At 45.4% G+C, this 21,822-nt stretch overlaps 2 protein-coding genes across 2 annotated transcripts; both read left to right on the plus strand.

Moving 5' to 3' along the window:
- The first annotated feature begins 1,267 nt into the window (after positions 1 to 1,267).
- Positions 1,268 to 1,699, plus strand: LOC136550803 (uncharacterized). The gene has a single exon (XM_066542390.1). The coding sequence runs from the start codon at positions 1,268 to 1,270 to the stop codon at positions 1,697 to 1,699; it is 432 nt and encodes a 143-aa protein (XP_066398487.1).
- A 1,846-nt stretch (positions 1,700 to 3,545) lies between these two features.
- Positions 3,546 to 3,930, plus strand: LOC136547902 (uncharacterized). Its single transcript, XM_066539592.1, has 2 exons — positions 3,546 to 3,731; positions 3,802 to 3,930. Exons 1-2 carry the CDS (start codon positions 3,546 to 3,548, stop codon positions 3,928 to 3,930), a joined length of 315 nt encoding a protein of 104 aa, XP_066395689.1.
- The last annotated feature ends 17,892 nt before the right edge of the window (positions 3,931 to 21,822 follow it).

The following is a 21,822-nucleotide window of genomic DNA, read 5'->3' on the forward strand; positions in this document are numbered from 1 at the left end:
TCAGAAATGAATAAATGATATGTACTTTTTTAATTTATAAAACCAAAAGGGATTGTCTTGGCACTGTTCATTCAATTGTTTTGCATGACAATTTCAAGTACCAGCCTCACGTTGTTAAGGATGACAAAGACCAAACCGTGAGTAGCTCTGTGTCTCTGTTCAAAGCAAACTCTGCACAGGGTCCAAATTTCTCTGGTAGAAGTATGCAGAGCTTGGGACAACTACAAGAGGCGCTTGATCTATCGAGCACCACAACTAAAGATGTTCAAGTACTGGTCTTCTTCATGATTTGCCGCCAGCCTTACAGCATGGATCTCCTGCTGGATAATTGCTTGTTTGGCCGTCAGGTGGAAACAGAATATGCCCTCAATTTCCACCAGAGTCCTGCCTATTGTTGGTCCTGGCAGAGTTGGTCAGAGGCTAAGAGCACCCTCGTCACTCATATGTGCAAGGATAAAAGAGTCCGCACCAAAAGCGGAATCTTCTTGTACGGATCAGAACAAATTGTCAGATTGTAGTTCCGAGCAGAGTCTTATGCTTCACCAGTGACTGAACCCCACATTTGTGACAATGGATGACACGAACAGAAGACATCCCTCAAGGTACAGAAGTTGAAAATGACCTCCTCACACAAAGCTTTTCGGAATATAAGGTAAAAGAGCCCATTTTTCATATTCAACTCCGAGACCTGATGGATTCCCTAAAAAAAATCAGGATTTTCAGAACATAATAAAAGTGAATTTGATGGCTCTATTCGAGGAATTCATAGAGGAGAACTCCCACTGCACATGTTAAATTTGGAACTATAATCTGACTTCCAAAAGTAGTGATGCCAAACAAATCCAACAATATAAACGGATCTGTTTGTTTGACATTAATTTCCAAAATTCTCATCAAAGTGGCCAAGATAGGATGACAATAGTACGTAGCCCAGAAAGTTATCCACTCTTCACAAACAAAGGTCTGCATTAGGAGCAGCTAAATAACATTTAGACAAGTATTGATTCATTTCCTTATAATTAACTGCAGCTGGGACGTGAAGAGAAATGGTCAATTTTTCAGTTCAGCACGCCGGACTAGAAAGCACGCCACAATGGTCCTTGTCAGCAGAGTCAAACAAGACTGCACGTCCTCTTGCACTGCTTCTCTGTACAAGCTGCCTGCCTATATATGTCCTGCTGTTCCATCTCCCACCACACAAACACTTCATCACTCTCAAAAGCAACCAGCTACAGTTACAAGTACAGTCTCATTCCATCTGTAGACCATGGCGTCCCAGTCCATCGAAAGCCACCGTGCCGGTGCAGCAGTTGTCACTGGAGATGCTGCATGCAGGAAGAAGTCTGTTGAGCTGCTGGAGGAGCAAGGCCTCCCCAAGGGCCTGCTTCCAATGGAGGACATCCAGGAGTTCGGGTACAACCGCAACACAGGATTCTTTTGGCTGGTGCAGGGGAAGAAGAAGGTGGAGCACACCTTCAAGAAGATCAAGCAGACCGTGTCGTACGCAGCCGAGGTGACGGCATTCGCCGAGAAAGGCAAGCTGAGGAAGATCAATGGCGTGAAGACCAAAGAGCTGATGCTCTGGTTCAGCGTCGTTGAGGTCTATGTCCCGGAGGACTCGCCAGAGAAGGTCACCTTCAAGACTGGCACTAGCCTCTACGACAGCTTTGATGCTGCTGCCTTTGCTCTTGGAGAGTAATTAGTAGTCACTGAAATGGTTGGTTACAAAAGATGTCTTTCTTGTGACGAGTTTGTTCTCTGGAGTGTGTGCTTGTTTTTGTGGCAACTGCAAACGTTCTCTGTGTTTTCTTGATTCCGGGATACATTTAAAAAGTAGAGTACGGTACAGAAAAGCAATAAAAAATTCTGAGCCAGTCCTCGTATCTGAATTTTTTTTAGTACATTTTAATGTGCTTCCACATTTCTAAATATAACGCACAAGGCATAGAAGTTACACAAATGTAACTCCGCTGTACCATGGTTTGGACTTTGGCGAAACAGAGTTTTCATTCCCTGTGTTTGAATACAATAAAATGCCAAACAAAATGAAAATGTCCTTTGAATTTGAGAGTCGGAGCGAATCAACTTTTCGTGGATGAGAATTCGTTTTTAATAATTTATATAAAACCAAAAAGGGTTGTTTTGGCTCCGGTCATTCATTTGATTTGCATGATAATTTCATGTTCCAGCCTCACTTTGTTGAGGATGACAAACATCAAACCGTGAGTCGCTCTGTGTCTCTGTTCAAAGCAAACTCTGGTCAGGGTCCCAATTTCTCTGGTAGGAATATGCAGAGCTTGGGAAAACTACAAGAGGCGCTTGATGTATTGAGCACCATGATTAAAGACGTGGATGTACTGGTCTTCTTCATGCTTTACAGCCGGCCTTACAGCATGCATCTCTAGCTGGATAATTGTTTGTTTGGCCGTCAGGTGGAAACAGAATGTGCCATCAACTTCTTATGCACACACATTCTTATGGTGCTGGAGAACTGGAGGTCCTGCCTATTGTTGGTCCTGGCAGAGTCGGTAAGAGCACCCTTGTCGCTCATATCTCTGCAAGGATGAAAGAGTCCGCACCATAAGCGGAATCTGCTTCTCGCAGTCATGAGATGGAACAAATTATCAGCTTGTAGTTCCAAGCAGAGCCTATGCTTCACCGGTGACTTAAACCCACTGAGCTTAAACCTGCTGCCTTGTCACAAGGAGAGCGTGCAAAGCTCTATACCACAGATTGTGACGTTTGTCTGATAGTCCAACTAGCTGAACACCAAAGGACTCTGAAACTCTGAATAAAACTTGACTCTGAAACTCTGAAACAACAGGCTCTGAAACTAGACTCTGAAAGCTAAGTGGACTTAACTGAATGAAGCCAATGGTGAGCACCTGGAAGATGCAACAGGCTCTATGCTGACAGCTCTACCACAGATTGTGACGTTTGTCTACCTGTTGGTGAAGCTCTGCTCTGCCATGCAACCTCTTAGGTGCAGATTATGGAAAAGCACTGCCCTTCCATTCAGAATCAGTATCACCGATTCTGAGAATTCAGAGCTTGTTCTTGCTGCGAAAGCAGACGAAAAAGTTTGACTGCCCAGATATTAACAGTTCCATATATGATAATTTTGCAATGCTCATTATAATCGGCCGTACCCGGCACAAATTGTTACAGAGATGGAAAGTCTGAAACCTGCACTGCTGATCAGTGAACGTACTGCGATTCCACAACACATGGTCAGGCAGTTGTGGTGTGCTGTGTGGGACTTCCGTCAGTCAGATGCTGCTGGCAATTCTCTGACACGGCAAGACTTGGTCAGTCCGATGTTGAACAAGTTATAATTTATTTTCTTCATCCCTGGACTTGTCCGTGACTTTGTGCGTCAGATATGGCTACCTCTGAATTCAAAGTTCTTGGATTCCAGGTACAAGTTTTCTTCAGGATGTCTATATAAACTGTAGTACTGCACCTCAGATGTCATATTCATAGGATACATTCGGTTCAGACTTCAGAGGTTTAAACTTGTTTATTTGGACACAAACTCCGACCCAATGGCATCCCAAGTACAAAGCTACAGGGCAGGAGCAGAGGTTGTCCATGGAGATGCCATCTGCAGGAAAAAGTCCATGGAGCTGCTGGAGGAGCTCGGCCTCCCCATGGGCCTCCTTCCAATGGAGGACATCCAGGAGTTCGGGTACAACCGCAACACAGTTCGGGTCAAGAAGATCAAGCAGACTGTATCCTATGCCAATGAAGTCACGGCGTTCGCAGAGAAAGGCAAGCTGAGAAAGCATCGCTGGCGTGAAGACCAAGGAGCTAAAGCTCTGGCTCATCGTCGTCGAGGTCTATACTCCTGAGGCCTCGTCGGAGAAGGTCACCTTCAAGACTGGCACTGGCCTCTCTGATACCTTCGATGCTGCTGCCTTTGCGCTTTGAGAGTGATGAGTGATGACTAGTCAACGAAATTGTTGGGTACAAAAGATGTCAAGTGCATAATCTATCTTTTGCATTGTAAAATTGCATGCATCAATCTTGTAACTTGTGACGATTTTGTACTTTGGAGTATGTGTTTGTTTTCGTGGCAACTGCAAATGTTCTCCATAATTTCTTGATTCCGAGATATACTTTTGAATGTGCCCTACATAAAAGCATTAAAAATAAAAAATTCAGAGCCAGTCCTCGTAGCTGATTTTTTTTTATTTTACTACATTTTAGTTTGACATTTACAAATATAATGGATATGGTATAGAAATTGCAGAAATGTAACTCTACTGTACCTATGTTCGAAAATAATCAATTGTCAAACAAAATATCCTTTCAATTTGTGTCGGAGTGAATCAACTTCTTGTCAGAAAAATGGATGTTTTTCACCCACTGGCTTGACGAAAACTGAGACATTTGCTGATTACTATCCTTGAGGCAGATCGTCTGATGTTATGATTCTAGGCATTAATCTGCTTACTCTTGTTATAAGCGAAATGAAGGAATGACAATTCTTCATTACATTTAAAATAAGAAACAAACAGCTGATGGCTTTCAATGACTCCTTGTATCTGAATATGTGTGCAACATAAGAAGAAAATAAGGAGGCTTTCTTGACAGAGCTGGCTCATTTATGCACTAAAGAAAATTTACCTATTCTAGTAGGTGGTGACTCTTACATCATATTGGGTCTGCATGAGAAAAATAGCTCAAATTATAATGATAGATGGTCTTTCCCATTTAACATCATTATTGATGCTTTTTACAGGCCTGCTTGGTTGGCTACCAAAAGATGTCATGCCAAAGATTTGATAAGAAAAAATTGCAAAAACAAGGTCAAAAATTTTTGCTATAGATTTGGCATGCTAATTGTTAGTAGTTGGTAAATTTTGGTAGTGTCGATGTTTTACCACCGATAGCCTGCCACGGGGGTACCCGGGGCAGTATGTTCGGGCTTCGGCGTATGCCAAACTCGATGGTTTACGCAAGAGACAGCCGATTTATCCTGGTTCAGGCCCTCGATCGTAGATCGAGTAATAACCTTACGTCCAGTCGGCCTTAGCCTTTGCGTTGGATTGATTATGATCTACTCTCTTCTCCGACAGGAGCATTGCCCTCCTTTATATAGTCAGGAGGCCAGAGTCCTAGTCGGTTTACAATGAGATTTCCTAGTAGGATTACTTGATAGTTCTACTACTAAGATTTACATGGGAAGAATCCTAGTTGAACTAGATCTTCTCTCTCCCTTGCGGGGTATCCTGTGGGTCCCGTATCGACAAGCCCCCGAGCACTTCATGGTTGAGCTCTGAAAGTCTCGCTCTGCCCCTTCAAGTCTTGTTGAGTAGGAATAAGATGTCATCCGAGTGCTTTCTGGAGTGAAACCTTGTAGCGCTTCTTAGGATCTTTGAGTGGTGAGTGCTTTTCTGAAGAAAAAATACATCCATCTGGTTGTAGCCCCCGAGCCTCTTGCTATTTGGAACAAGGAGCTGGAGGATCTTGTCTTGAAGTTGTTCCGATTGTTCGTTGAAGTTTTATCAAAAAGAACTCGAATATGGCTCGTTCCGGGTTCTTTTTGTCGTAATGTCTTGAAATGGTCTGTGTTGAGGAAGTCTTTTGGTGACGTGCGCTTTTTCGAAGAAAAAGTGCACTCACTGAGTGTAGCCCCCGAGCCTCTTGCTATTTGGAACAAAAAGTTGGAGGGTCTTGATCATTTATGTTGTTTGAAAATTTGTGTTCTGAAGTAGTCCCCAAGACTTGGATTAAACCATCGTCCGAGTAGTCTCGCGGCATCCTTCCGAAGCGGCCTTTTATTCTTGGATTAAACCATCATCCGAGTAGTTTTGCGGCATGCAACCTCCGAGCTTATGTCCGGGTTCCTTTTTGATGAAATTGCACTCACTGAGTGTACGAGCCTCGTGCTTTTGGGTTTATCCCGCAGCTCCGCGCTTTCTCCGAGTTCTTCTCTTTAGAAAAGAAGTCGGATGAAGAGTCTTGATGTATCGTCGTCGTTGTAGTCTTGAGTTTCTTGTATTCTTGGTCCTTTGTTTTTGGTTCCGAGCCTCCGGAAGTAGTTGAAATGAAAATCGGGTTCCCTAGCTTAGTGTTGATTAGGCTATGGTGCTGGTCGAGCCTCCGAGCGTATATCCGTGTTGTTTTGTTCAGGAAGAAATCGGATGCGAGGTCCTGGCGTATTCTTTGATGGTCTGCTGTTGCCAGATGTAGTTGTATTGTGGTGGTTAAGTGTAAATGCCTTCTGTTCACGGGTTGTACTGTGCTGGTATATTCTTCCGAATATACCCGTCTTTGAGTACTGCTTCCTCTCGCCTGAGTCATCTATTATTGAGTCCTGTCTTTTCACTGTGTCCTTTATTAGGCTTATTTTGTTGGTACTCCTAGTCCATGTGCGCTGATCCTTTGGTCTATAAATACTGTCCCGGAGTGCTTATTTTCATTCATTGGATATTCTGTTGAAACCTTGGTGGTCATGAACATGGTAGTTTGTGAAGTAGAGCAGCCCCCGGGCATGTTTTGTAGTTCCTGTGTGTCTTGTCGTAGCTGGAGGAAGTCTTGTGATAGGGATTAGAGGTAGGCTAATCCCGCGACAGCATTGTGCCAGGATGTACGTGGTGGTAGTTGGAGGAAGTCTTGTGATGTGGGCTTCGTTCCTTCATCCGGCAGTTCTGGGTTGATCCTCGTCGCCTGTCTTGAGACCGTCTGGTGCAGATCAACACCATATCCAGCATCACATCGGTCTTGGGTAGACAGATGCCTGTCGGCCTTCTATGCTCCATGTTGCCTTGCCGTGCTATCGATTTCCACCTTGGATGTACTGCGTCCGTCCTTTGAAGAAAACAGTGTAACTGATGGCGGTTTGTCCTTCCGAGTAGCAATTTGGGACACGTAGTCGTTCTAGAGCCTAGTCGTGTCCGTGTTCCTCTTTGCTACTTTGCTTTTCGTGGTGCCGAGTTCGTTGGGTCTTGTAAGATTTATAATCTTCTATTTTTGAAGTCGCTTGTAATGTAACGAATCTTGTCTTCTGAGTTGTCTTTGACTTTTCTGTTGTGATCCCTGTCGTTCATGAGACTACCGAGTTCTTTCTTACATAACCGGGTTCTTTTGTTCCTCGTGAGGTAGCCCTTTCTTTCTTCTTTCTTTCTTCTTGGTTTGACGGGTTGTTCTTGTATCAATCTGATAACCCTGCCGTGGCGTTGGACGGATAAGTCTGAAATCTGCCCGTTGGTTTGTACCGTTGTGAGGATTCGTGCCCTCCGTCGTTTTAGTTGCGTCGGTAAATGGACCGTTGCGTTCCCACATTGTGTTTTAATGGGCTTTGTGGGCCGTTTGTATCACTGAAAAATCTATTTAAAGACTGTCGATGTTTTACCACCGATAGCCTGCCACGGGGGTACCCGGGGCAGTATGTTCGGGCTTCGACGTATGCCGAACTCGATGGTTAACGCAAGACACAGTCGATTTATCCTGGTTCAGGCCCTCGATCGTAGATCGAGTAATAACCTTACGTCCAGTCGGCGTTAGCCTTTGCGTTGGATTGATTGTCAAGTGTTGTGTTGTACCATCGTCCTTCCGTCTCAGGAGTCCTGCCCTCCTTTATATAGTCAGGAGGCCAGAGTCCTAGTCCGTTTACAATGAGATTTCCTAGTAGGATTACTTAATAGCTATACTACTAAGATTACATGGGGAGAATCCTAGTTGCACTAGATATTCTCTCTCCCTTGTGGGGTATCCTGTGGGTCCCGCATCGACAAGCCCCCGAGCACTTCATGGTTGAGCTCCGAAAGTCTCGCTTTGCTTCTTCAAGTCTTGTTGAGTAGGAACAAAATGTCATCCGAGTACTTTCTGGAGTGAAACCTTGTAGCGCTTCTTGGGATCTTCGAATGGTGAGTGCTTTTTGAAGAAAAAGTACATCCACCTGGTTGTAGCCCCCGAGCCTCTCGCTATTTGGAACAAGGAGCTGGAGGATCTTGTCTTGAAGTTGCTCTGATTGTTCGTTGAAGTTTTATGAAAAAGAACTCGAATATGGCTCGTTCCGGGTTCTTTTTGTCGTAGTGTCTTGAAGTGATCTACGTTGAGGAAGTCTTTTGGTGACGTGCGCTTTTTTGAAGAAAAAGTGCACTCACTGAGTGTAGCCCCCGAGCCTCTTGCTATTTGGAACAAAAAGTTGGAGGGTCTTGATTCTTGTCTTCAAAAAATTATGTGGCTATGTATCCTGCTTTCTCCGAGTTCTTCTCTTTTAGAAAAGAAGTCGGATGAAGAGTCTTAATGTGTTGTCGTCGTTGTAGTTTTGAGCTTCTTGTATTCTTGGTCCTTTGTCTTTGGTTCCGAGCCTCCGGGGGGTAGTTGAAATGAAAGGCCGAGCTCCCTAGCTTAGTGTTGATTAAGCTATGATGTTGGCCGAGGCCCCGAGCGTATATCCGTGTTGTTTTGTTCGGGAAGAACTCGGATGCGAGGTCTTGGCGTATTCTTTGATAGTTTGCTGTTGTCAGATGTAGTTGTATGGTGGTGGTTGAGTGTAAATGCCTTTTGTTCACGGGTTGTACTGTGCTGGTATATTCTTCTGAATATGCCCGTCTTCGAGTACTGCCTCTTCTCGCCTGAGTCGTCCATTATTGTGTCTTGTCTTTTCACTGTGTCCTTTATTAGGCTTATTTCGTTGGTACTCCTAGTCCATGTGCGCCGATCATTTGGTCTATAAATACTATCCCGGAGTGCTTGTTTTCATTCATTGGATACTCTGTTGAAGCCTTGGTGGTCATGAACATGGTAGTTTGTGAAGTAGAGCAGCCCCCGGGCATGTTTTGTAGTTTCTGTGTGTCTTGTCGTAGCTGGAGGAAGTCTTGTGATAGGGATTAGAGGTAGGCTAATCCCACGACAGCATTGTGCCAGGATGTACGTGGTGGTAGTTGGAGGAAGTCTTGTGATGTGGGCTTTGTTCCTTCATCCGGCAGTTCTGGGTTGATCCTCGTCGCCTCGCCAGCTGTCGATGTTTTACCACCGATAGCCTGCCACGGGGGTACCCGGGGCAGTATGTTCGGGCTTCGGCGTATGCCGAACTCGATGGTTAACGCAAGACACAGTCGATTTATCCTGGTTCAGGCCCTCGATCGTAGATCGAGTAATAACCTTACGTCCAGTCGGCGTTAGCCTTTGCGTTGGATTGATTGTCAAGTGTTGTGTTGTACCATCGTCCTTCCGTCTCAGGAGTCCTGCCCTCCTTTATATAGTCAGGAGGCCAGAGTCCTAGTCCGTTTACAATGAGATTTCCTAGTAGGATTACTTAATAGCTATACTACTAAGATTACATGGGGAGAATCCTAGTTGGACTAGATATTCTCTCTCCCTTGCGGGGTATCCTGTGGGTCCCGCATCGACAAAGACCTTTTATCTTCCTTTCCCTTGTCGCCCAGCTCTTGCCTTTAAACCCTAGCTCTCAGAAATCCACCGCCGTCATTGTCGCCATCACCCGAGCACCATCATTCTAGCTTCATCTTCCTTAGTGCCTTTTTTGCTTCCGCCAGTTCATGGGAAAGAAGAAAACCGCAAGCAAGTCTCAGGTGACCTTCGTGGACGAGGAGTCATCTCTGTCTTTGATTGAAAACCAGGAGTTCGTGGCCATGAGGGCAGCTCAGAAGGTTTGGCCGGCTCCAACAACAAGCGAAGACCAGCTGCGCGAGCTCGTTAGCGACGGCTTGATCCAAAGCAAAGTCATCGCTGAATGGAGAGTTTCGGGCGAGCATCGGGTTCCGGCTCCGGGTCCTGGTGAGATTGTCCTTTTTGTTTCCTTTGTCCGCGCTGGACTTTGTCTTCCTGCTTCCGCCTTCCTTCATCAGTTTCTTGGTTATTTCAGGGTTAGTCTGAACCATCTAACCCCCAATGCCGTTCTCCATCTTTCTGTTTTTGTTCACCTTTGTGAATTCTTCCTTGGGATGCCTCCTTCTCTATCTCTTTTTTGCTTTTTCTTTCGTCTGAAACCTCAACCTCGCCGTGAAGAAACCAGCGCCCTCGGCGGTTGCGGGATTCAGTTTCGCCAGGGTCTCAAAATTAAGTTTTTTGATTATGACCTGGTTGATTCTGTCAAAGATTGGTGTGCCGAGTGGTTCTACGCTGCCAATTTGATCCCTTCTCTTGTTGTTCACTCCGGATCTGGTCCTGTGGTGAATGACCGATGGGACAAGAAGCTTGAGTCACCTGCTGAGATTCAAGCGATCCAGCCACTCCTTGATAGGATTAGCATGCTGAAACAGCAGGGTTTGACCGGCTTTGGTATTGTTTCAAGCTTCCTTCGTTGCCGGGTTCAGCCTTTGAAAGAGCAGGAGCATCTCGGCTTTGAGTATTCTGGGGCCAAGGATCCTTCACGCATGGTCCCAGCTCTTGAGCTGACCGGTGAGGAGGTACTCGAGCGCCTCCAGAAGATGCTGAAAGGAGTGAGCATCATTCCTCCTGCCGTCTCTGAGTTCTCGGCCATCAACCCGCCCCCAGCTGTGAGTTGTCTATCTTTTTGTTTGAGTTCTTTATGTACTCTTGCTGCATCCGTTCTTGCTTAGCTTTTCCTTGTCTCGGTGTTTTATCTTTTTTTTTGTAGGAGCTTGGGCGGAACTTTGTCGATCCGATCCCCCTTGATGTTCTCCCTGCCGTGGCGGAGACTGGGGATCGTCTAGCTGGTACTTCTGCAATTAGTAAGTCTCAAACCTTTACAACCCTTCCTGGGGTTTCTTTCAGATTTGTTGATGTATATGAAGAATATGTTCCCCGTCTAGTCCCTCGCGGTCCTCGCAGTGTCCCGAAGAGGGGGCGGATGGACGGGTCTTCATCTGGCTTGCCTGTCTCCAAGAAGCCTCGCAAACCAAGTACTCCCTTAGGTACTCCAGTTGTTGCTAGCATGCTCTTAGGTGAGCACATTTAATACTCTTTGTTCTTTTATTTTCATGTTTCTCTCTTGAACCGAGTACTTTTCATCTCCTTTTCAGCAGGTGCTCTGGTTTCGTTGGCTGAGGAAGAAGAGGATGATGAAGTCCCCCTCATCATGCGGCGGTGAGTTGTTTTTCATATTCTTGTTGCATTGAATTTCTCCTCTTTGTTTTGAATTTTAGTCTTGAACTTTTTAAAGTAATCGGAGGTCGGGTGTGAGTTCTTCCGAGGCTCCCGCACCGACTTCTTCTGAAGCTCCAGTGTCGAGTTCTTTGGTTGCCTCTGTCTCGAGCTGTACCGCTCCTCCGGTGCGGAGTTCTTCCACGACTCCAGCCCCGGCTTCTTCCGCGGCTCCGTTGTCGGCTGTCCCGCTCCCATCGCCGGGTGGCAGGGACGTCTTCGCCGTCGTGGTTCCCCCTGCGAGGCTTTCTCTTGGCTTCACGAAGAAAAAAGTAGTCGGGTGAGTAGATTCTAGCTTTATCTTTTTGGCTTTTATCTTCCTTCCTCTGGTTTTTATTGGTGCTTCCTTTTATCACTTTTCAGTGTTTCGTCTTCTCTAATTTCTTCATCGACTTCTTTTCTGCCTCCCGCCGTGCCAACGAGTTCTGAGCCTCGAGACTCACAACATTCTGTTGATGAAGTCGCCGCGGGTGCTTCAGAGCTACCTGGCGGAGTTGCGGACTTGGTCGCTCCGGAGGTAACTGTGGCCGTCGCGCCGGGTCCTTCTGAGGGTTTGGCTCCGGCTTCCCTGGAGGTTGCTTTGGTCGTTCCTTCTTCGCCCCAGCTGGCCTCTCCTTCCCCTTCTCTTGCTTCCGGCAGCCCCTCCTTTTCTGGTGACGTGGTGCAACAGTTCGATGCCACTCATCGGTTATCGGAGTTGACCGCAGCCTGGGGGAGCTTGTCGACCCTCGCGACTTCTTTTGGTGAAAAGCTCCAGGTAGGTTTTACTGCCACTCCTCTTTTGCATGCTTGTTTTTCTTCTATCCTTACGCCTTGTTTCTCTTTGCCTCTTTTTGCTCAGTCTTTCTCTCGTGATCATTCTGGCTTCTTTTTCTCATCTGAAAATGAGAGGAAGTTGTCTTTGGAGGTGGACGCTCTGAAAGCCGATCTTGACCTCCTCCGGGCTGAGTTGGAGACGGAGCGTCAAATGCACCAAAAGGAGGAGAAAGCCCTTCGCGCCCGGGTAGTGGAGACGGAGAAATAGAGAGATGCCGCGGTGGAGTCTGCGAAGAATGAATGTAAAGGTGCCGCGGGTTCTGCCTGTTTCTTCTTGTATTTTGACTTCTTTTTCCGCTGACTTGTTCTTGGGTGTCCTGTCTAGCTCTCCGAGTTGAGAAGCAGAAGCTCTCGGAGAGTATTGATGAAATGAGAGCACTTGTCCGTTCTAGTCATAATAGAGCTGAGGAGGTAATTACTCATGCTGAGGAAGAACTCGCCCTTGCTAAGCTGATTAGGTGCGGAGCTGACAGAGATCTTGTGCAGGCCCAAAAAACTATTGAAGGCTTGTCAGGGAAGCTGGCGATGGCTACTGAGAATTGGAATGTTTTGTGGAAATCTTTTCGTTCAGTAGCCGATGTCCTCCGGACTCCAGCAGATGATGGGCAATCTTGGGCGCAGTTCATTCCCCGAATTCCGACTCGTTTCCAAGAGTTCGCGAAGAGGTGTGCCCAAGTATGTACCAAGAATGTGCTAGCCCAGGTCCGGGTCCTTGCTCCAGAGGCGCCTCTCTCCAAGATAGCAGAAGAAGCTGAAAGCCAAGAATATCTTGATGCCATTGAGAGGATGGAGTCTAAGGTCGAAGGTCTAGCCAGTAGGGTTGTAGACAGTCTAAATATTGACATTTCCCTTTCTGATGACAACGCCTGACTCGATTGAGCATCCCCTTGTAATATTACACTCCTTTTTAAATGAAGATTCTTTATTTTTGTTGATGTATTCTTTGCCTGGGTGCGGTTGAAGTTACTTGGCTTGCTGAGTACTTTGTCCTGTTCCCATCTCTGCTCCGCAAAACAACTCTGTGCGTTATTCTGACGAGACCCCTCGATTTGTCGAGTACTTTTCTTTTCTTCCTCCTTTGTGATCCGTCGAGTGCTTTGTCCGTGCTATGACTTGTTAGATGTAGATCTTTGTGTTAACAACCTTTCGCCTACGCTATGTAAAATGACTCGGTATAGAATGTTGCCTTGACAAACTTTGGCATCCGAGTGCTTTCTTGAATGGCGCTTGTGCTTTTCTGAGGAAAAAGTATTCCTATCTAGATGTAGCCCCCGAGCCTCTTGCTTTTCGGAACGAAGTGCTGGAGGGTCTTTTGAAGTTAAATTTCGGTCGACTCAGCCATGCTGCTTTTTGTTTCGGGTGTTAGCTTTTAGCTACCCTCATCGGCGAGCTCAAGCGTTTTTTTAGCTATTTTGCTCTCAGCCGGGATGCTCAGGCATGTTTTCAGCCATTTTGCTTTTTTGTTTCGGGTGTTAGCTTTTAGCTACCCTCATCGGCGGGCTCAAGCGTTTTTTCAGCTATTTTGCTCTCGGTCGGGATGCTCAGGCATGTTTTCAGCCATTTTGCTTTTTTGTTTCGGGTGTTAGCTTTTAGCTACCCTCATCGGCGGGCTCAAGCGTTTTTTCAGCTATTTTGCTCTCGGCCGGGATGCTCAGGCATGTTTTCAGCCATTTTGCTTTTTTGTTTCGGGTGTTAGCTTTTAGCTACCCTCATCGGCGGGCTCAAGCGTTTTTTCAGCTATTTTGCTCTCGGCCGGGATGCTCAGGCATGTTTTTAGCCATTTTGCTTTTTTGTTTCGGGTGTTAGCTTTTAGCTACCCTCATCGGCGGGCTCAAGCGTTTTTTCAGCTATTTTGCTCTCGGCCGGGATGCTCAGGCATGTTTTCAGCCATTTTGCTTTTTTGTTTCGGGTGTTAGCTTTTAGCTACCCTCATCGGCGGGCTCAAGCGTTTTTTTAGCTATTTTGCTCTCGGCCGGGATGCTCAGGCATGTTTTCAGCCATTTAGCTTTTTGTTTTGTGAAAACAACTCGTCAAAGGTCATGACAAAACATGCTGTGGATGAATGCCATCTTTATTGATCATGAGTATAAACTACTACATATGTTGTTGAAGAGTATTGCTTTTCGTCGATTGTGAACGTTGGTCCCTTGTGGCTTGCATATCTGTTTTTTCTTGAGTTGTTTCTACGCGTAGAATCTTCTTAGCTGGCTGATGTGCCATGTATTGTTGACTTCTTTTCCATCTTCGGTTATTAACTTGTATGTGCCTGGTCCGGTGACTTTTGTGACAATGAAGGGACCTTCCCATGGACTGAGTAGCTTATGTCGTCCGTCAGTCTTATGTATCCTTCTTAGTACTAAGTCTCCGACTTGTAGTGATCGAGGTTGGGTACTCTTGTTGTAATGCCGTCTTAAACCTTGTAGGTATCTGGTTGATTGGAGGGTAGCGTTTACTCTGATTTCTTCTGAGCTGTCGAGTTCTAATCTTCTTGTGTGTTCCGCTTCTCCTTCATCGTATTGCTCTATCTTTGGGGATGTCCAGATCAAGTCAGCGGGCAGTACGGCCTCTGACCCGTAAACTAGGAAGAAAGGTGAGTAGCCTGTTGCTCTGCTTATTTGAGTTCGTAGTCCCCATACTACTTTCGGTAATTCTTCAATCCATTTGGACCCATAGTCCACTAGTTCTTCGTATAATCTTGGCTTTAATCCGGCTAGTATGAGTCCATTAGCCCTTTCTACTTGTCCGTTGGCCTCTGGATGTGCAACAGACGCATAGTCTATACTGAAACCACAGTCTTGTGCCCAGCCCTTGAATTCTGTAGCTGTGAAAGGGGAGCCTAGATCTGTGATGATTCGATTGGGCATGCCGAAGCGGTGCATAATGTCTTGGATGAACTCGACTGCTTTGGTTGCGCTGTACTTTGCGAGTGGTTTGTATTCAATCCACTTGGTGAATTTGTCGATTGCTACGAAGATGTACTCGAAGCCACCTTTTGCTTTTTTCAGGGGTCCTACTTGATCTAGCCCCCAGTAGGAAAAAGGCCAAGCGGGTGGGATGCAGATAAGATTGTGAGCTGGTACGTGGGCTTGTCTTGCAAACATTTGGCAACCTTTGCATTTTTTGACAAGCTCTTCTGCGTCTTTCAAAGCGGTTGGCCAGTAGAATCCGGTGCGAAATGCTTTGCCAACCAGTGTCCTTGAAGTGACATGATTTCCACAACAACCTAAGTGTATTTCATCTAGGATTTCTTTGCCTTCTTCAAATGAGACACATTTTAGTAGTACTCCTGATGATGCTGCTCTTCTGTAGAGTTTATCCCCTACTAGAATGTAGTTTTTGCTTCTGCGAACAACTTGTGTGGCCTCTGCTTTATCTGCTGGCAGTTTATTTTCTTTGATATAGTCAATGAAAACTTGGGTCCATGAAGTGTTGATTATCAAGATCTGAACGCATTTAGCCTGAATTTCATGTGTTGTTTCACCGGGTTGTTTGATAGAGGGAACTGATAGCTCTTCTATGAATACGCCGGGTGGAACTTTTGCTCTGTCTGATCCGAGCTTGGCAAGGACATCTGCTGCAATGTTGGAATCGCGTAGGATGTGTAAAATTTCTAATCCTTGGAAATGTTTTTCAAGTTTCCGTATTTCAGCACAATAAGCACCCATGTTTTCTTTGGTGCAATCCCAATCTTTGTTGACTTGGTTGATGACCACTGCTGAATCGCCGTATACGAGTAATCTTTTTATTCCGAGGGTAATCGCCACTCGTAGCCCGTGGATGAGGGCTTCATATTCTGCTTCGTTATTTGTAGCTTGCCATAATATCTAAAGGACGTATTTGAGTTGTTTTCCTTCTGGAGAAATGAGGAGAACGCCTGCACCGGCCCCGCCTAGTTTGAGTGATCCGTCAAAGTACATCTTCCAGTGGTCAAGGATTGTATCTGGTAAAGGCTGTTGAATCTCTGTCCATTCGGCCATGAAATCGGCGAGGGCTTGAGATTTGATTGCTTTTCGTGGGGTGAAATTGATGTCAAGAGCTCCAATTTCAACTGCCCACTTGGATATGCGCCCCGTGGCATCTTTATTGTGTAGGATGTCTCCGAGTGGAAAATCTATCACCACGGTAATCTTATGGCTTTCGAAATAGTGGCGAAGCTTCCGTGAGGTAATGAGTAGAGTATAGAGTAGTTTTTGTACATGCGGGTACCGGATTTTGGATTCTGACAGTACTTCGCTGATGTAGTATACGGGACGTTGCACTTTATACATGCACCCTTGTTCTTCTCTTTCTATGACTATTGCTGTGCTGATTACGGTAGGAGTTGCCGCAATATATAGCATCATATCTTCATCTTTCTTTGGAGGTGTCAGGAGAGGCGATGAAGTGAGGTATTCTTTAAGTTTTTTGAAAGCTTCGTCGGCCTCTATTGTCCACTCGAACTTGTCTGTCTTCTTTAGTAGTTTAAAGAAAGGTAACCCCTTTTCGCCGAGTCTTGATATGAAACGGTTGAGGGCCGCCATGCATCCTGTTAGTTTCTGCACATCTTTGACACTTCTAGGTGGGCCCATTTCTGTTATAGCTCGAATTTGCTTGGTGCTGGCTTTGATCCCGCGCTGACTGACCAAAAATCCGAGTAGTTGTCCTGAGGGAACTCCAAATACACATTTATTTGGGTTCAATTTCCATCTCCATTTCTTCAAGTTTTCAAAGGTTTGCTTTAAATCTTCAATTAGAGTGTCTGGGTTCTTTGTTTTCACCACCACATCGTCCACGTATGCCTCCACATTTTCACCGATTTGATTCCCAAGGCAAGTCTAGATAGCTCTTTGGTACGTGGCGCCAGCGTTCTTTAGTCCAAATGACATGGTCTTGTAGCAGTAGGCACCAAACGAGGTGATGAAAGATGTCTTGCTCTGGTCTTCTTCTTTTAGTGCGATCTGGTGATATCCTGAATAGCAATCGAGAAAAGATAATAGCGCAGATCCTGCTGTCGAGTCAACTATCTGGTCAATGCGTGGTAGCCCGAACGGATCTTTTGGGCAATGTTTGTTGAGATCTGTGTAATCGACGCACATACGCCACTCGTCCGTGTTTTTCTTCTGTACAAGGACCGGGTTTGCTAGCCAATCTAGATGAAGGATCTCCTTGATGAATCCGGCTGCCATCAGTTTTGTTATTTCCTTTTTAATTGCTGCCTTCTTGTCGGGTGAGAATCGTCGTAGCCGTTGTTTTACAGGTTTGGAGCTTTTGTTAACATCAATTCTGTGCTCAGCCAACTCCCTTGGGACTCCTGGCATGTCGGCTAGCTTCCAAGCGAAGATATCTTTGTTGTCCCGAAGAAAGTTGGTGAGCGCGAGTTCCTATTTTGCCGAGAGGTGAGCACTGATAGTTGCTGTCTTGGAGGTATCGCCTGTGCCTAAGTCGATTTGCTTGACGTCGACTTCTTTTGGTGGTGCGATGATGCTGGGCTTTTTAGCCGGTATTTCTAATTCTTCTTGGCTTGTTTCTGCAGCGATTGCGGCTATTTCTTTTCTTCCATTGTCGGCTTGCGCTTTAGCTGCAATTTGGATCGCCTGAACGTCGCAGTCAAAAGCGCGCTTTAAATCACTTCGAAGAGAAAGGATACCGTTGGGTCCTGGCATCTTAAGCAGTAAGTACGGATAATGTGGTATTGCCATGAATTTGGCCAGTGCTGGACGTCCGAGGATTGCATGATATGATGAATCGAAGTCGGCGACTTCAAATTTGATAAACTCTGTTCGGTAGTTTGAAGGAGTTCCAAAGGTAACAGGTAAAGTAATTTGTCCGAGTGGCATGGCTGCTTTGCCGGGTACTATTCCATAAAAAGGTGTGCTTGTTGGCGTAATCATCCCGGCGAGTTGTAGTCCCATTTTCCTTAGAGTTTCTGAAAAGATGATGTTAAGTCTAGCTCCTCCATCGATTAGTACTTTGGTGACGGTCATACCAGCAATAGTCGGATCTAGAACCAGTGGATAATGGCCTGCGTTTCCCACGCTAGTCCATTGGTCTTCTCTGGTAAATTGGATAGGATACTGTGACCAATTGAGGTATCTTGGTGTAGCCGGTTCTGCTGTCATAATGGTCCGCAGTGCTAGTTTTTCTTGATGTTTGCTTCTGCAATCCGGAGCCCCTGAGAAAATCACTGCTATCGTTCCCCTGGGTTTTTGGAATCCTTTGTCCTCGTGGTTGTCTTCTTCTCTTTTCTGATTGTCCTCTTTGGTGTTTTCCTTACTATCTTTTCTTGTGTATCGATCATTAAAAGTGTAGCAATTTCCGATGGTGTGCCTCCCACTAGGGTGCAATGGGCAACGTATGTTTTCAATGTCATCATATCTTCTGGGTTTGGGAAACTTCTTTGATTTGTCAGCCATTGCCACAGTATTGTCTGGTCTACGTTTTCTTTCTTGATGTCTGCTATTTCGGTGATTTTGCTTGTCCGGGTTGTCTTGGTTGCTTCTGTTCGGGAACCTCTCTCGTGTTTTTTCTTCTGCAGTAATCATCTTTTCTACTGTACGTCTGAATTCTTCATTGTTTCTCGGATTTTCTTTGCAGAAGTCTTGAAATTGCCATCTAGCCATGATTCCGTGAGAGAAAGCTTCAATTACTTCTCGTTCGGTTATGTCATGCACTTGAGCTCGTAGTTCGCCGAATCGTCGATAGTAGTTTCTAAGACTTTCACCTTCCTTTTGCTTGAGTCCTTTTAGTTCTGCATGAGTGATTGGGTGTGTAATGATTCCTACAAAATTCTCACAAAAAGCTCTTTGCAAATCCTCCCAATTTCTGATAGATCCTGGATTTAGTTTATCGAACCATTGGAGGGGCATGGCCTCCAGTGCCATGGGGAAGAAAAGGGTTTTGATATCGTCGTCTCCTCCGGCTAGTTCAATTGATTGTGAATATATTCTGAGCCATTGCTTTGGTTTAGTTTTGCCATCATACTTGGAGTGATTAGACGGTTGGAATTTGTGAGGTAATCGCACCAATGCGAGCCTATTCGCGAAGTAGGGGAACCTATCGTGTGCCTTGGTTTCTTTGAATTCAGATTCGGCGCCTTCCTCTGGCCAACTGTTGTTCTGATGGGAACAATCTTGCGAGGTTGTCTGGGTAGGTACCCTGCTCCTAGTCTTCCTTAGTTGTTCAAATCGGTGGCCTTGATTATGTTCCTTCCTACTTCCTCCGTCATGGCTTCCACCCGGCCCAAGTCTTTCGAAAGCGGATTTCCTTTGATTTTGATCTTCTTGCCGGTGGGTTGTTGATCTAGCGGGTAGTCTTGATCAAGCTTTCTCTTCATGCGTTCTCGGGATTGTCGATCGGAGCAAGTCCTGGAGCTGTTCATACTTCTCACCAGGATGCAAAGTTGCTCCGAGTTCTTCTAATGCTTCTCGAATCTTATCATAAGGCGTATTCACCGTGCGTCTTCCTTCGACTTCTCGTTGCGATTTTCTTTTGTCGTACTCAGCCAATTCTGACTCATATCTGATCCAAGCTTCCCTGCGCTGCCTAGCACGGTGTTGGCGCCCTTGCTTCAACTTGTTCTTTCTTTCTCTAGCTTGTTTCTGACTATCTGTTTCTCCGTCATAGCCTTGGGTAAAGGGTGATATGTTGGATTCTGATTCATCTGATGATCTAACATCGGGTGCTTCCGGGGGATTTAATGGTGACCGTGGTCGTCGAACCATGAGCACTTCTCGTGCATGAGTCGTTCTGTTATTGGCGTTAGTTTTCATGCTGTCGGAGTCGCTGATAACTTTAGTGGATGCCTCGGTGTCGTAGATCGAGTCTCCTTCTTGGTAAGGTAAAATAGCTGTTGTTGTTGTGCCGACTAGTTGGGTTCCGCTACCCTCAGGAACGGAATCCGGCCAGTGGATGATACAGTCCTGCGATGTTATCGTTAACACGAGACCCTCCTGAGCTCCTGTCAGTGGTATCCCGAATCTTGGATTGAAAAATCTTTCGACCTGTCCCTGATAGGATTTTGTCATGTTGTCGAGCCCAAATGGAAAAGAACTCGACTTCTTGAGAGAATTCTGGGGGTAATCCGAGTTGTTTTGGGTTGTGCTCTGAAATCTTGCCAAAAAAGAACTCGGTTTCTTGAAAGCACTCGGATAAAACTTCGCCTTGGAGCTTGAATTCGGATCGGATACGAGTGGCCGTGAAATCCGATTTGACTCGGATACTATGAGCTGCGCGAATCTTCTGGTGAGCTGATCCGTTGCAGTTGTTGAAATAGGAACTTCTTTTAGATGATCTGGATCTTCGAGGAGATGGCTTTGAAGCTTGCCGTTGTTGTCTGCCTCGCAGATCCATGAGCCGAAGATGAAAGTTGATCCCGTCGGGAAAATTATGTTGTCGAGGTCCATCGAGCTCTCGGAAGCAAAGTCGCCGAAAGCCCCTACCTGGCGCGCCAGCTGTCGATGTTTTACCACCGATAGCCTACCACGGGGGTACCCGGGGCAGTATGTTCGGGCTTCGGCGTATGCCGAACTCGATGGTTTACGCAAGAGACAGCCGATTTATCCTGGTTCAGGCCCTCGATCGTAGATTGAGTAATAACCTTACGTCCAGTCGGCCTTAGCCTTTGCGTTGGATTGATTATGATCTGCTCTCTTCTCCGACAGGAGCATTGCCCTCCTTTATATAGTCAGGAGGCCAGAGTCCTAGTCGGTTTACAATGAGATTTCCTAGTAGGATTACTTGATAGTTCTACTACTAAAATTTACATGGGAAGAATTCTAGTTGAACTAGATCTTCTCTCTCCCTTGCGGGGTATCCTGTGGGTCCCGTATCGACAGGTAGCAAATTAAATGGCTGCTAAAATTTTGGCAATCAAAATTTGCCAAAATTTTGGCAATCAAAATTTTGGCTTTCCCGTAGACAATTTATTTGGCCTAATAATCGGCAAACACAGATTTTGAAATTTTGAAAAACTTAATAAAATTTTAGTCTCGTCAAATTGGGACTATGAAATTCAATCGTACCACGGTACATCCTTGCTAGAGAAATATCTGACAAAACCCCATTGTTTTTAAATATTAATATGAGGTTCTCTTTTCCACGAATGAGTGGTGCCACTCCAATCCAACCATTATGTTCGAGTTGGGAGACTGTTTTTTGGGTACTATTGTCAAAATTTCTGGATTGGAAGACTGTTTTAGGTACTTTTGGAGATGCTTCGAGGCAATGTTTTTTTTATTTGGTTAAGGAGGTATGGATGCAAGACGGCCAAACGCCCATAGAATGCTTGTAGGCTAAAATTACACTACTGGAAACTAGAAATTCCCTGTCGGTAGAGTCCATACCGACAAAAAAATACTGAGATTTTTTGTCGGGGGGCATTGACCGACAGAAAATTGCTATAATTATCCTGTGTGGGTTGTTTACCGACGGAAAAAATAATTTTCCTATCGGAAAAAATACTGATTTCTCTAGCTTCGTTGTCGTTGCCTTTGCCCTCGGGAATGAAGAATCACCTGATGAGACATAAATGACGTGAACGAGAAAAACCAGTCTGCTTAAGTCTAAGAAACATGCTCCGTGATCTTATATATATGATCTTTCTAAAACTACAAAACTGTATGATTGGTTGTGGGATCTATATTTTTTCCCCTTTTCCCTTTTCCGAAATGAAGTTCTTTTAAAAACAACATTTAAACCAAAAGGATTGTTTTGGCTCTGCTCATTCAATTCATTTGCATGGCAGTTTGTACTTTTACCTTGACAGAAGTATGCAACTGTTATCGTGAAAGAGAATGGTGACGACGGTCCCATTGTTTTTTGTATTTAATTAATGATGTGTCCATGGTTGACTAGTCTGCGAGACGAGCATGCGTGGCCCATTCCCATCTACACAGCCCATCTTTAATTCTTGATATGGGCCTGAGGCATTCCCATTGACACAGTCCA

Source organism: Miscanthus floridulus, chromosome 4, assembly GCF_019320115.1.
Source record: "Miscanthus floridulus cultivar M001 chromosome 4, ASM1932011v1, whole genome shotgun sequence".
Taxonomy (NCBI): Eukaryota; Viridiplantae; Streptophyta; class Magnoliopsida; order Poales; family Poaceae; genus Miscanthus; species Miscanthus floridulus.

What these genes read in the sequence shown, in the direction of transcription:
- LOC136550803 (XM_066542390.1), top strand. Translation starts at nt 1,268, where the DNA reads ATGGCGTCCCAGTCCATCGAAAGCCACCGTGCCGGTGCAGCAGTTGTC.
- LOC136547902 (XM_066539592.1), top strand. Translation starts at nt 3,546, where the DNA reads ATGGCATCCCAAGTACAAAGCTACAGGGCAGGAGCAGAGGTTGTCCAT. An exon ending in TCAAGAAGATCAAGCAGACT is followed by an intron (nt 3,732 to 3,801) that starts GTATCCTATGCC and finishes GCTGGCGTGAAG; the next exon opens with ACCAAGGAGCTAAAGCTCTG.